The sequence below is a fragment of the Phyllobates terribilis genome, unplaced genomic scaffold, assembly GCF_046119375.1.
Source record: "Phyllobates terribilis strain yellow unplaced genomic scaffold, ASM4611937v1 Scaffold_12__6_contigs__length_324123572, whole genome shotgun sequence".
Lineage (NCBI taxonomy): Eukaryota > Metazoa > Chordata > Amphibia > Anura > Dendrobatidae > Phyllobates > Phyllobates terribilis.
This window is the reverse complement of record NW_027362772.1, coordinates 131,852,554-131,865,466: the sequence shown is the minus strand read 5'-3', so window position 1 is coordinate 131,865,466 and position 12,913 is coordinate 131,852,554. Positions and strand designations below refer to the sequence as shown.

At 49.7% G+C, this 12,913-nt stretch overlaps 1 protein-coding gene across 1 annotated transcript in view; it reads left to right on the top strand.

Moving 5' to 3' along the window:
• Positions 1-12,913, top strand: part of LOC141172272 (cytoplasmic phosphatidylinositol transfer protein 1-like) — a 199,627-nt gene that overhangs the window by 80,217 nt on the left and 106,497 nt on the right. The window contains exon 2 of the mRNA XM_073656288.1: positions 445-593. Within this exon, the coding sequence (XP_073512389.1) occupies positions 445-593 (149 nt within the window). The remainder of the gene's footprint in view (positions 1-444; positions 594-12,913) is intronic.

Below are 12,913 nucleotides of genomic sequence, written 5' to 3'. Positions count from 1 at the left end.
GTAGATTTAGATTATTGCAGTATACTCATGAAAAAAAAGCTTAATTATATGGTAGGGAAACCCTGTAACTAGTTCGCTCACCCCATTGTTTTTCTACCAGGCTTGACTTTTCTAGCAATACTGAAGTCAGTGGGAACTAATGCTGCTTGTCTGGACAAGAGAGCGATGTCAGTACTTCCCACGCTTTCCTCTGCCTGTGATTCTCTGCCTATGAGCAATGCGAGGTCTAACAAGTTAGTATGCCCCAGATTCCCACCTGTTATAACATGTTGTTCTGCGTTGATTTCAGATTAAGTACGTAATTTGAAATATGGAAGAAAAATGGAAACTTTTCCACCAATGCGTGCCAAATCAGGTCTTGTGCTATAAAGGGCATTGCTGAAACCTATAAATCTGGTTGTGCCATGACTAGCTTACATTGTGACATGTCTCTTCTCTTTGTAGTACAGGATTGGACAGCTGTACATGATCAGCAAGCACAGCCATGAACAAAGTTCAGACGGAGAAGGGGTGGAAGTGATCATCAACGAACCATATGACGATCCCAGCCATGGCCAAGGACAATACACAGAGAAGAGGGTCTACCTAAACAGGTGAGTCATTACATAACGGACATAAAACACTCAGACACTATTGTCAAAATAAAAATGTGTCAGTGATTAGATCACTTTTGGTTACAGCTGGAATCCTTTTGTTTTTTTTAATCTTTCCTATAATGAGAACAGGTGACTAAATATAACATCAATCTCCTCCTTCACTCTGTCTGGCTGTAAGACAACTGGCTACAGCAGAAGCCCTTCTCACTGCTTTTCTCTGTCTGCACTAGGACAAAACAGGGTTTAGGGGGTTGTCCACTACTCAGAGAACCTCTTCTAAATCACCATAGTTCCCCCATGTAAAATAATGACAGCTATACTCACCTCTGGTGCAAGCGCTGTTCCAGCGATGTCGGCTCCTCCTCTCCCAGTACTCTCATGATGGTTATGTCATACAACCCCTTCAGCAAATCAGCGGCTGCTTCCCTCTCAGTTCCTTTGGATGAAAATATGCCCAAAATCTGGTATGTAAGTCAAGAAAAACACCTTTTATTATACTCACCTACGGGGCGGTCAAGTCCAATAGGCGTCGCTGTCTTGGACCGGTGCCTCCTCCTTCTGTGCTTCGTGTGGATGACTCGTCCTACGTAATCCACATAATGTCTCTGGCATTGTGCTTCTGCACAGGTGTACTACTCTCTGCCCTGTTGAGGGCAGAGCAATGCACGGCAGTTTGTATGCTCAGGAAAAGCCCCGGTGCATGTGCACTGCAGTACTTTACTCTTCCCTAGTCAGGGCAGAGAAGTACACCTGTGAAGTAGCGCGATGCCGAGGACACTGAATGAATGACGTAGGATGCGTCATCCACACAAAGCACAGAAGGTAGATGGCAACGCCAGAAGAGAGGAGGCACGGGACCAAGACTGTGACGCCCATTGGACCGGGCCGCCCAGTAGGTGGGTATAATAAAAGGTGTTTTTCTTGTCTTGCAGGTCAGATTGGGGGCATATACAGCATATTAGAATGCTGCATATCAGGGCCAAGAGGTGGTGGCCTTACCTCATATGGGACAAACCTGGTGACATAATCATGAACGAGAGAGAGGGAACAAGGGAGAGTCATCTCACCGCAATCTGAAGCACCTTGTCAGCAGGACACATTGCACAGAGCCGTCCTAGTCCAGGCAGATATAATCATGTAGAAGAAAAGGATAAAACTTCACATTTTTTAAGCATATTAAAATTCCAACATATCAGCATGACACAGTGCAGCACTACAGAAAAAAACAACGCGTTTTGGTTAGCATGCCTTAGTCATGGTCTCACCCCAAACCTGGTGTTAGATTCCCTTTAAGTTCATTGAGGTTTGTGGGCATTTGTTTTCAGTATGTACAGCTGCCCTAAGATCTGAGGCATTTAAATTGGGTTGAGGTCTGGACTTTGTCTGTGCCAGCACAACATCTTGATACTTTTCTTTTTCAGCCATTCTGATGTAGATTTGCTTTTGTGCTTGGGATCATTGTCCTATTGCATGACCCAGTTTTGGCCAAGGTTTAACGTTTGGAGATATGGCCAGTTTGACTCTAAAATACTTTCGTATACAGAGGAGTTCATGGTCTACTCAAGGTGCCCTGGTCCTCTAGCTACAAAACAAGCCCAAATTATCACCCCACCAACACTGTGCTTGATAGTTGGTATGTTTGTGCTGATATGCTGTGTTTGATTTTTATTAAATGTAGCGAAGGGCATTATGGTCAATCCTCTCAACTTTGATCTCGTCTATGCTAAGAACATTGTTCCAGAAGTTTTGTGATTTGTTCAGATGCAGCTTTGCAAACTTTAGCAATGCTGTCATGTTCTTTTTCAGAAAGCAAAGGCTTTCTCCTGGCAACTCATTTAAACTAGCCATACTTATTAAGTCTTTTTCAAATTGTATTAACATGAACTTGACAAGATGACTGAGGCCTTTAGACTCTGAGCTGAAGCTCTTGGATCTTCTGCAATTTCTCTGAACATTGTCAACTGTCTTGACTATTTTGCAATTGTGAATAATCTTTCTTACTGTAGAATGATGGACTTCAAATTGTTTATATGCATGTTAATGAACAATTGATCATGGATATTTTATTAGCAGCACCTAGTTTCTACTTACCCTCTTGATTATTAAGGAAGCAGAAAGGGCATACTTACATTTTTCACATACTGTTTCTGGATTTTGACTTTTTTTTTCCTTAAATAAACAATGACACATTGTAGTTTGTAATGTGTTGTTATTAGCCTAAGGTTATATTTACCTAATTTTAAGACCTTCTAAGGACCAGATATTTTTTAATTATGTCCTGATACATAAAAATATAACATCTGTGATGCTGAGTCACTTTTCTGAATAATCAGCTAGTCCGAAGTCAAAAGCCAGGAGGGTACGTCATGAACAGAGGGAAGAGACAAAGGTGTAGTCAGGTAACGTTCCGTTGGTCAGAATACCAGGAGGATAGCGGATCAGAGCAGAGGGGGTTAAACAGATGGATGGTCAGAACAAGGTCCAAGGTTAGGCAACAAAAGATCAATTCACAGAACACAAGGCACAGAGAACGAACCACACACTACCTGAATGTACGTCTGGCAGAGGTCTGCCAGAAACAGCCCAGTTAAGTAGCCTGGCAATCACCTGGAATAATGAACACCTGGAGATAGCCAGTGCTTCCCAGTCTCAGATTGGACAGTCGAGCTGTCAATCAACACACTGACAGCTTCAGCATGCACCTGTACCAGATTGGATGGTCGAGCTGTCAATCACAGTACTGACAGCTCCAGAACGCCCCTGTACCAGATTGGACGGCTGAGCTGTAAGTAACTGCATCCCAGACACACTGAGAGGTGGAGCCGTGACAAAATTACTTTTGGAATACTTATTTGCAATGAACCAGCATCACTTTTTCTTTTGCCCTTCCCATTGTAAGGCCTTTTCCTACTATTTAATACCAATTATTAGATCATAAAATATGATTGATGCTTGCAATTCTGTTGGGACAAATAAATGATCCAGTGAAGAGTAATCATGATTAGTGTTGAGTGGACCGATTTTCAGGACTCTGGTCCATCATACAGGTCAGTAATGTCTGGCCATTGAATTAGAGGCTGGCGAATCTCTTACCTTCCAGGATACCCAGCGCAGCAATCATCTTCATCTGTGTAACATGCTGGCTAATGAAAACCATGTCAGAGATCCTGGAAGGTAAGAGATTTGCTAGCCTTTCGTCCAGTGGCCAGAGATTATTGACCTGTCCGATGGGCCAGAGCGCCGCCAAACGATCTGCCCATCTCTGATATTGGTCATGGAAGTAAAAATTATGAAAAGTTTATTGTTTACTATTACAAACATTGGCAATTACTTTAAGATAGCTATTACCCTTATCAGTCTTTTGGGACTTGTGAGAAGCAATAACATTCCTACCAAGTAGAACACACAGCCCGGCAGATCAGGCATTAGCAGAACCATGTCCCCAGTTGATGTTTTGACCATATTCAAATTATACTTGTTTTAGAAAATCTATAAGGTATTAAGAGAAGAGCAGCAAGAGTAGAGCGCGGTAACAGCAGGAGAGCATTAAACATATTACATCTCTCCAACACCTCACAGTTTGTTCCCAAATAGCTGAAAGGAACTCGTCGTGACTGCACCGAGCCGGAGATGTCAATTGCAAACTGCAAAGACTCTTGATTCACTTTCTTTGTATGAAAGTAGGGGAGGAAGGGCTGGAAATCTGCTAAAACTAGCAAAGAAAATATGTACTGTGTTCATTTTCCCAGCGACCAAGGAGCTGGTGACATGCATGAGTGCTGGCCCCGGTGAATCATTCACAGATTACAATATGAATGCATGTCACCGTCTTTACATGGCAGAACGTAGTGTCCATATTGGAAGGGAAAGGATTAATAGAATTAGTAGTATTCTACTGTAGGGAGCTGACTGCTGTAATTGTACTTTATCACACAATTAATTATGTATTATCATGTATATCATAAGGCGAGTCTTACCCAGGTGTCCTGTTCTTAAAGGTGACCTCAAACTAGGTTAAAAGTCTCCAGCTTTAGCTTTTATTATATTCACACTGCTCTTCTTAGCATTCCATTTTTATTTTTTTTAAAAGCTGAAATGTGGTTTGGGAGATCCGAGCCTTTATATTTAGTATATCCAATATGGTAGTTTGTCTAGTCCTTACTAAGGGGGTGTGGCTCAAGGGATTCCTTGGGGGCGTGTCCTCACGCTGTTCTGTGTTATTATTCTGTGACCACGCCCCCTTAGTAAACATCATGAAAGTTAGCATATTAAGTACACTAACCCCTTATTACTGGAACTATGAACTACCCCCTTATATAATTCACATATAAAATATCAAGGGGGGGATGATAATAATGAAGTTTTGCATATTCAATTTTAACTCTTTTTTGAAAATCTTAACGTGAACCTTTTCAGAAAATGTCAAGAACACCAAGTCAGGTTATTTAGTATGCCAGGGTAATTCATTACTTCACTTTGTTCCTTCAAATGCAAATTTCCAAGGTTCTCTATACACAGCGGGTCCTCAGCATCAGCAGAAATAGCAAAATATGTTCTTGTTATTAGGACGTACTTGAGAACTTGCCAAAGCGACATTTCTCTGCCTCTTCCCAGTCTGCACCTCACAGACCTCAATCCCGGCATCCTCCATGCACATAATACTACATAATATCATTAATTTGTTTTACTCACTGATATAGCGCCATTAATTCCACCACGCTTTACAGACCTCATCATCACTGTCCCCATTGGGGCTCACAATCTACATTCCCTATCAGAATGTCTTTGGAGTGTGGGAGGAAACCGAAGAACCCGGAGGAAACCCACGCAAACACAGGGAGAACATACAAACTCCTTTCAGATGTTGTCCTTGGTGGCATTTCATCCCAGGATCCCAGTGATGCTCAGCAACAGTGCTAACCACTGAGCCACCATGGTGCCCTACTCAATCTCTAGTCCCAGACTGCTGATTCCAGCTGCTCAAATAAAAATAGAGACTACGATGAGGCTTCCACCCACCATCAGTACAAGTACCTTGGCCCGCAGCCACCTAGCTCAGGATACAGTGAGCTGCATTGGAGATGTGAGCGCACGGACTGATACACAGGAGCGCTGCCTCTGCAGCGAATAATGCTGGCAGGCACAGAGAATTCTTTTCAGGTCACTGCTTCACCAACAGACTTTCTCGCTCTGTCTACACTATCTCCTCCAGCCAACACACAGCCAATACTTAGGCTTGGCTTACCCCTGTCTAAACAGCGCACTACCGTATATCTAGTTATGTGATCACAGGGCCTGCTGGTAATAACAGAGACTATGGCTGCCTTACCTGGGTGGATACAGACAGCAATCCTCATGAGTGACTTTAGAGGGACTGTCTCTACAAATAAGTCATGCTTGGATGCTTTACCTCGCTGGGGTCCTGAATCCTACCAAGGACAACATCTGGAAGGAGTAATTATATTCTTCCCTTGTTTGTGTGGGTTTCCACTGCGTTCCCCAATTTCCTCCCACACTCCAAAGACATCCTGATAGGGAGCTTAGATTGTGAGTCCCAATGGGGACAGTGATGCCATCGACTGTAAAGTGCTGGGAATTAATGGCGCTATATAAGCGAGTAAATAAATAATAATAAATATCACACATAACACGGCAGTGTACCACACTGACGTAGGTTTAGTGTTCAGTCCGCTCCACTGGAGCCAGCTACACTTCATAGCCACATTATGCAGGTAGGGGGATGTCCACTGCCCCGACAGTCTTCCAGGGAGTGCCCCCTTTACAATGTGGCATTCTATAGCATATAAGGTACATCACACAGAATTGGAAGCAGCCGCCAGCTGCTTCAGCGTGGCGGCACAGGCAGTGCATGACGTCACTGCCATGCACTGCCAGACACTGGCAAGCTAACGTCTGCTGCCAGCCTCCATTTGGCTGAGCTCGTGTATTACAATGCAAGGAGCCGGTGGCTCTCTGCGCCGCAGTACATTTCAGCTGACTGTACGTCCAAGGATGTACATTCTGGTGAAATTGGTGCTGGCATCAGTGGGCCCCTCTGTAGCGTCGGCGTCCCTGCCCTCTGTTAGGCAGGGACGCTGTTCCCCTCACCTCTCTGCTCCGAGCCCGGCGTCCTCCGCCCGCTCTGCTGGCAGCGCGCGCTCCTTCCCGGCCACTGTGCTTAGGGCGCGCGCGCTCCCTCCCTCTTAAAGGGGCCGCGCGCGCCGTCCTAAGTAGTCCCCGGCCAATGGCCGGAGGACTTCACCATATATAAGGCACCTCCTCCAAAATGGAGGTGCCCGAGCAATGTTGTTGCACTGTTCACTACTCTGTTTCAGCCCTCAGGTCCCGTTGCCAGTTACCTGCCTGATTCCTGCCAGAGTCCTGCCAGTTTGCTGTCTGTTTCCTGCCTGATATTCCTGCTACCTGCTTGCTAGCCTGAGGTCCGACGGTCTGCCTTCCTACTCCTGTCAGTCTGTCTATGGACCAGCTTGCCCGCTCACCTGGGAGCGCACATCTGCTACCTGCCTGCTAGCCTTCCTGGAGGCTCCGCCGTCACGTGCTGTGACCACCTGCTATTCCAGAGACTCTTGCCCGCTCACCTGGGAGCGCCCATCTGCTACCTGTCTGTTGATCTTCCTGGAGGCTCCGCCGTCACATGCTGTGACCACCCGATTATCCAGAGACTCTCGCCTGCTCACCTGGGAGCTCACGTCTATCATCTGCCGCCACAGGTCGTACCAATCCTTTACCCAGAGACTGCCCTGGTCACTTGCCGTGACCTCCTGCCCGCTCATCCAGAGACTGCCCCGGTCACTTGCCGTGACCTCCTGCCCGTTCATCCAGAGACTGCCCCGGTCACTTGCCGTGACCTCCTGCCCATTCATCCAGAGACTGCCCCGGTCACTTGCCGTGACCTCCTGCCCGTTCATCCAGAGACTGCCCCGGTCACTTGCCGTGACCTCCTGTCCGTTCATTCAGAGACTGTCCCAGTCACCTGCTGTGACTGCCTGCCCGTCTACCCTGGTCGCCACCCGCTCCCTTACAAGGACCGCCCCCTTGTATAGTAGCTCAGAGGTTCCGCCTCCCAGACCCGTTACAGTTTGCTCGGGCCATGGAACCCGGTGGCACCCAAGCTCCCTCGCTCTCGGACCTCTGTCATGAACTGTCCCGTCAGAGGTCCCAACAGGAGTCCATCCTGGGTCACCTGCGGAATGTCAATTCTCGCCTGGACACTCTGACTGCTCCACCAGCAACCACCGCCAGTGCCATGACTCGCAACCCGGCAGCTCCGCTGCCCACCAATACCATGGTATCCTACCCCGGACCCCGGCTTTCTGCACCTCCTCGCTTCGGAGGCGACTCCGCCCAGGCTCGGGGCCTCATAAATCAGTGCACCCTGCACTTTGAACTCCTGTCCCACCAGTTTATCTCTGACCGGGCCAAAATTGCCTTCATCATGTCCCATCTCACCGGGGAGGCCCTGGCCTGGCTAAATCCTCTATGGGAGAGAGGAGACCCCCTGGTGTCCGACTTGCCTGCCTTTCTCATGGCTTTCCGGAAAATCTTCGACGAACCCGGACGGAAGACCTCATCCGCATCATCTCTGCTACGCCTCCGTCAGGAAAGTCTCACCGTGGGCCAATATGCCATACGGTTCCGTACCCTTGCCTCGGAGCTGGCCTGGGATAACGACGCTCTGGTATCCGTCTTCTGGGAGGGTCTGTCCGGCCGTATTAAAGATGAACTTGCCGGTCGGGACATTCCTACCACTCTCTATGACCTAATAACTCTTGCCACCCGGATTGACCTACGGTTCCAGGAGCGTGCCAAAGAGGTCACCCGTGAGAGGAGGTTTCCACGTCTAGCTCCTACTTTTCAGAAATCCGTCTCTCCCCAGGTACACTCTCCTGAGCCTATGCAGGTCGACCAGACCAAGATGGTCAAAACCCGTCAGGACTTACGCCGTGCCGAAGGGAGCTGCTTCTACTGTGGCAGTAAGGAGCACCGGATCCGTACCTGCCCGGAGAGGTCGGGAAACGCCTGTGACTAGGTTCGCTCAGAGAGGTCAACCTAGACAAGAATAAATCCTCTCCATCTCTGCTACTGTCAGTCTCTATTATCTGCGGGGAGAATCGTTATTTCGAACTAGCCCAACTTGACTCTGGAGCGGCCGGGAATCTTATCTCACAGTCCCTGGTAGAGAAATACCGCATTCCCACCAAACCTCTGGCTGTACCATTATCTGTCGCTGCTGTGGATGGGGGCCTCTTACCACGTCCCATCCAACTCATCACCGAATCCGTAACTCTGCAGGTGGGAATGCTGCAGTCTGAGAGCATCTCTTTTCATGTTCTGCCTGGACTCTCTCACGCCCTCTTACTAGGTCTACCTTGGCTCCAGAGACATGCACCCGTGCTTGACTGGCAGACCGGAGAAGTCCTTCGCTGGGGACAGGACTGTCATAAGACTTGTTTGGTTCCTGTTCATCCCGTCCGTCCTTCTCCTACCCCAACTAATCTACCTGGACTTCCGATTCCCTATTGGTCATTTGCTGATGTCTTTAATAAAAAGGAGGCAGAGACATTACCCCCTCATAGACCATACGACTGTCCTATCGACCTGTTACCCGGTACTACTCCTCCCCGTGGGCGTATTTACCCATTGTCCGCTGCTGAGACCCGGTCGATGTCCGAATATATTGAGGAGAATTTGGCCAGGGGATTCATCCGGAAATCTACCTCCCCGGCGGGAGCAGGCTTCTTCTTCGTAAAAAAGAAGGACGGCTCTCTCCGTCCCTGTATAGACTATAGAGGCCTTAACCAGATCACGGTGAAGAATAAGTACCCCCTTCCGCTCATTCCAGAATTATTTGATCGCCTGAGGGGGCTAGAGTCTTCACCAAACTGGACCTCCGTGGGGCGTACAACCTGGTCCGTATCCGTCAAGGGGATGAATGGAAGACTGCATTCAACACCCGGGACGGCCACTATGAATATCTGGTAATGCCCTTTGGTCTCTTTAACGCTCCTGCCGTCTTTCAAGAGTTGGTCAATGACATCTTCCGGGACCTTCTCTACTCCTGCGTTGTGGTGTACCTGGACGACATCTTGGTCTTCTCTCCGGATCTCCAGACTCACCGGAGGGACGTTCGTCAGGTCCTGCTCAGGCTCAGGCAGAACCACCTCTTCGCTAAATATGAGAAGTGCCTCTTTGAGCAGACCTCGCTTCCGTTTTTGGGCTACATTATTTCTCAGACTGGCCTACGAATGGATCCAGAGAAACTGTCTGCCATCGAGAAATGGCCCCGACCGGAGGGGTTGAAGGCCATTCAGCGGTTCCTGGGCTTCGCCAACTACTACCGCCTCTTCATACCGCACTTCTCTTCCCGGACTGCCCCAATTTCCGTGCTCACCCGTAAGGGTACTAATCCCAAAGAGTGGCTGCCCGAAGCAGAGGAGGCCTTTCTTTCCTTAAAACAGGCCTTCTCTTCCGCCCCGGTGCTGCATCGTCCGGACGGCAACAAGCAGTTCTTTCTGGAGGTTGACGCCTCCTCCTCTGGAGCCGGAGCTGTACTTACTCAAAAATCTTCTTCCGGGAGGATGGTAACTTGCGGCTTCTTCTCCAAACTCTTCTCCTCTTCTGAGCGCAATTATTCCATAGGAGACCGAGAGTTATTGGCCATCAAGCTGGCATTGGAGGAGTGGCGTTACCTACTCGAGGGGGCTCTTCATCCGGTAATAATTTACACTGACCACAAGAACTTGGCTTATCTCCAGCATGCCCAGAGACTTAATCCGCGCCAAGCCCGGTGGTCCTTGTTTTTTGCTCGCTTTGATTTTGTTCTACATTTTCGCCCGGCTGACAAGAACATCAAAGCAGACCCCTTGTCCCGATCCTTTCTGGTATCTGATCTCGAGGAAGAACCTAAACATATCATCGATCCCGCCAGAGTAATGCAGGTGGCTCCCGTGAGTCTAAATCGTCTCCCTCCCGGTAAGACGTTCGTATCGGTACCTGATCGGGAGAAGATCCTACACTGGGGTCATTTGTCTAAACTAGCTGGCCACGCCGGTCAGAAAAAGACCCTCCAGCTTATTTCCCGGCACTACTGGTGGCCTAACCTGCGCAAGGATGTAATAGACTTTGTTTCTGCCTGTGTGTCCTGTGCCCGCAACAAAGTTCCGAGACACCTGCCAGCCGGTCGCCTTCTTCCTCTGCCAGTACCTGCTGCCCCCTGGCAGCATATAGCGATGGACTTCATAACTGATCTTCCCGTCTCTGCTGGTTGTACGGTCATTTGGGTGGTCGCTGACCGCTTTTCCAAGATGGCTCACTTCATTCCCCTGCCAGGCCTCCCGTCTGCACCCGAGCTGGCTAAAGACTTTATCCGCCACATCTTCCGTCTTCATGGCCTGCCCCGTCACATCGTGTCGGATCGTGGGGTACAGTTCACTTCTCGTTTCTGGAGAGCCACTTGTAAATTGCTAGACGTCACCCTGGACTTCTCCTCCGCTTACCACCCACAGTCTAATGGTCAAGTGGAGCGGATCAATCAGATCCTGACCTGTTACCTCCGGCACTTCGTTAATGCCCACCATTCTGACTGGGTGGATCTCCTGCCATGGGCCGAATTCTCGTACAACAATCACGAGAGCGAATCTTCCTCCAAATCCCCGTTTTTTGTAGTCTTCGGTCAGCATCCTCGGATCCCGTTTCCTGTCTCCACCTCGGTGGACAATCCGGCTGCGGAATCTCTTGTTAACAAATTTTCCTCCACATGGGAGAGTACCCGGTCCGCACTCCTTCTGTCATCCGAGCGTATGAAAAGACGTGCTGACAAAAAACGTCTGGATCCTCCTCAATTCCGTCCAGGGGATAAGGTCTGGCTCTCGTCCAAGTATGTCCGGCTCAAGATTCCTTCCTATAAGTTAGGGCCTCGGTTCATCGGTCCTCTGGAGGTCATCAGTCAGATCAACCCGGTGGCCTATAAATTGAAACTCCCGGCCAACTTGCGGATCCCTAACTCCTTCCATGTATCTCTCCTCAAACCTGTGGTACTTAACTCTTTTTCCAAGTCTACAGGCACGCCTCCTGCTCCGTTTTCCGCTGAAAACGAATTTGAGGTAGAGAACATTCTGGCCACCAAAAGGGTAAGAGGGAAGACCTTTTTTTTAGTAGATTGGAAGGGGTTTGGTCCTGAAGAGAGAACGTGGGAGCCCCGGGAGAACATCCATGCCCCTCTCATCCTTGCTAAATTTCTGTCTGGCCTAAAAAAGGGGGGGCCTAAAGGGGGGGGTACTGTAGCGTCGGCGTCCCTGCCCTCTGCTAGGCAGGGACGCTGTTCCCCTCACCTCTCTGCTCCGAGCCCGGCGTCCTCCGCCCGCTCTGCTGGCAGCGCGCGCTCCTTCCCGACCACTGTGCTTAGGGCGCGCGCGCGCGCGCTCCCTCCCTCTTAAAGGGGCCGCGCGCGCCGTCCTAAGGAGTCCCCGGCCAATGGCCGGAAGACTTCACCATATATAAGGCACCTCCTCCAAAATGGAGGTGCCCGAGCAATGTTGTTGCACTGTTCACTACTCTGCTTCAGCCCTCAGGTCCCGTTGCCAGTTACCTGCCTGATTCCTGCCAGAGTCCTGCCAGTTTGCTGTCTGTTTCCTGCCTGATATTCCTGCTACCTGCTTGCTAGCCTGAGGTCCGACGGTCTGCCTTCCTACTCCTGTCAGTCTGTCTATGGACCAGCTTGCCCGCTCACCTGGGAGCGCAGATCTGCTACCTGCCTGCTAGCCTTCCTGGAGGCTCCGCCGTCACGTGCTGTGACCACCTGCTATTCCAGAGACTCTTGCCCGCTCACCTGGGAGCGCCCATCTGCTACCTGTCTGTTGATCTTCCTGGAGGCTCCGCCATCACATGCTGTGACCACCCGATTATCCAGAGACTCTCGCCTGCTCACCTGGGAGCTCACGTCTATCATCTGCCGCCACAGGTCGTACCAATCCTTTACCCAGAGACTGCCCCGGTCACTTGCCGTGACCTCCTGCCCGCTCATCCAGAGACTGCCCCGGTCACTTGCCGTGACCTCCTGCCCGTTCATCCAGAGACTGCCCCGGTCACTTGCCGTGACCTCCTGCCCGTTCATCCAGAGACTGCCCCAGTCACTTGCCGTGACCTCCTGCCCGTTCATCCAGAGACTGCCCCGGTCACTTGCCGTGACCTCCTGTCCGTTCATTCAGAGTCTGTCCCAGTCACCTGCTGTGACTGCCTGCCCGTCTACCCTGGTCGCCACCCGCTCCCTTACAAGGACCGCCCCCTTGTATAGTAGC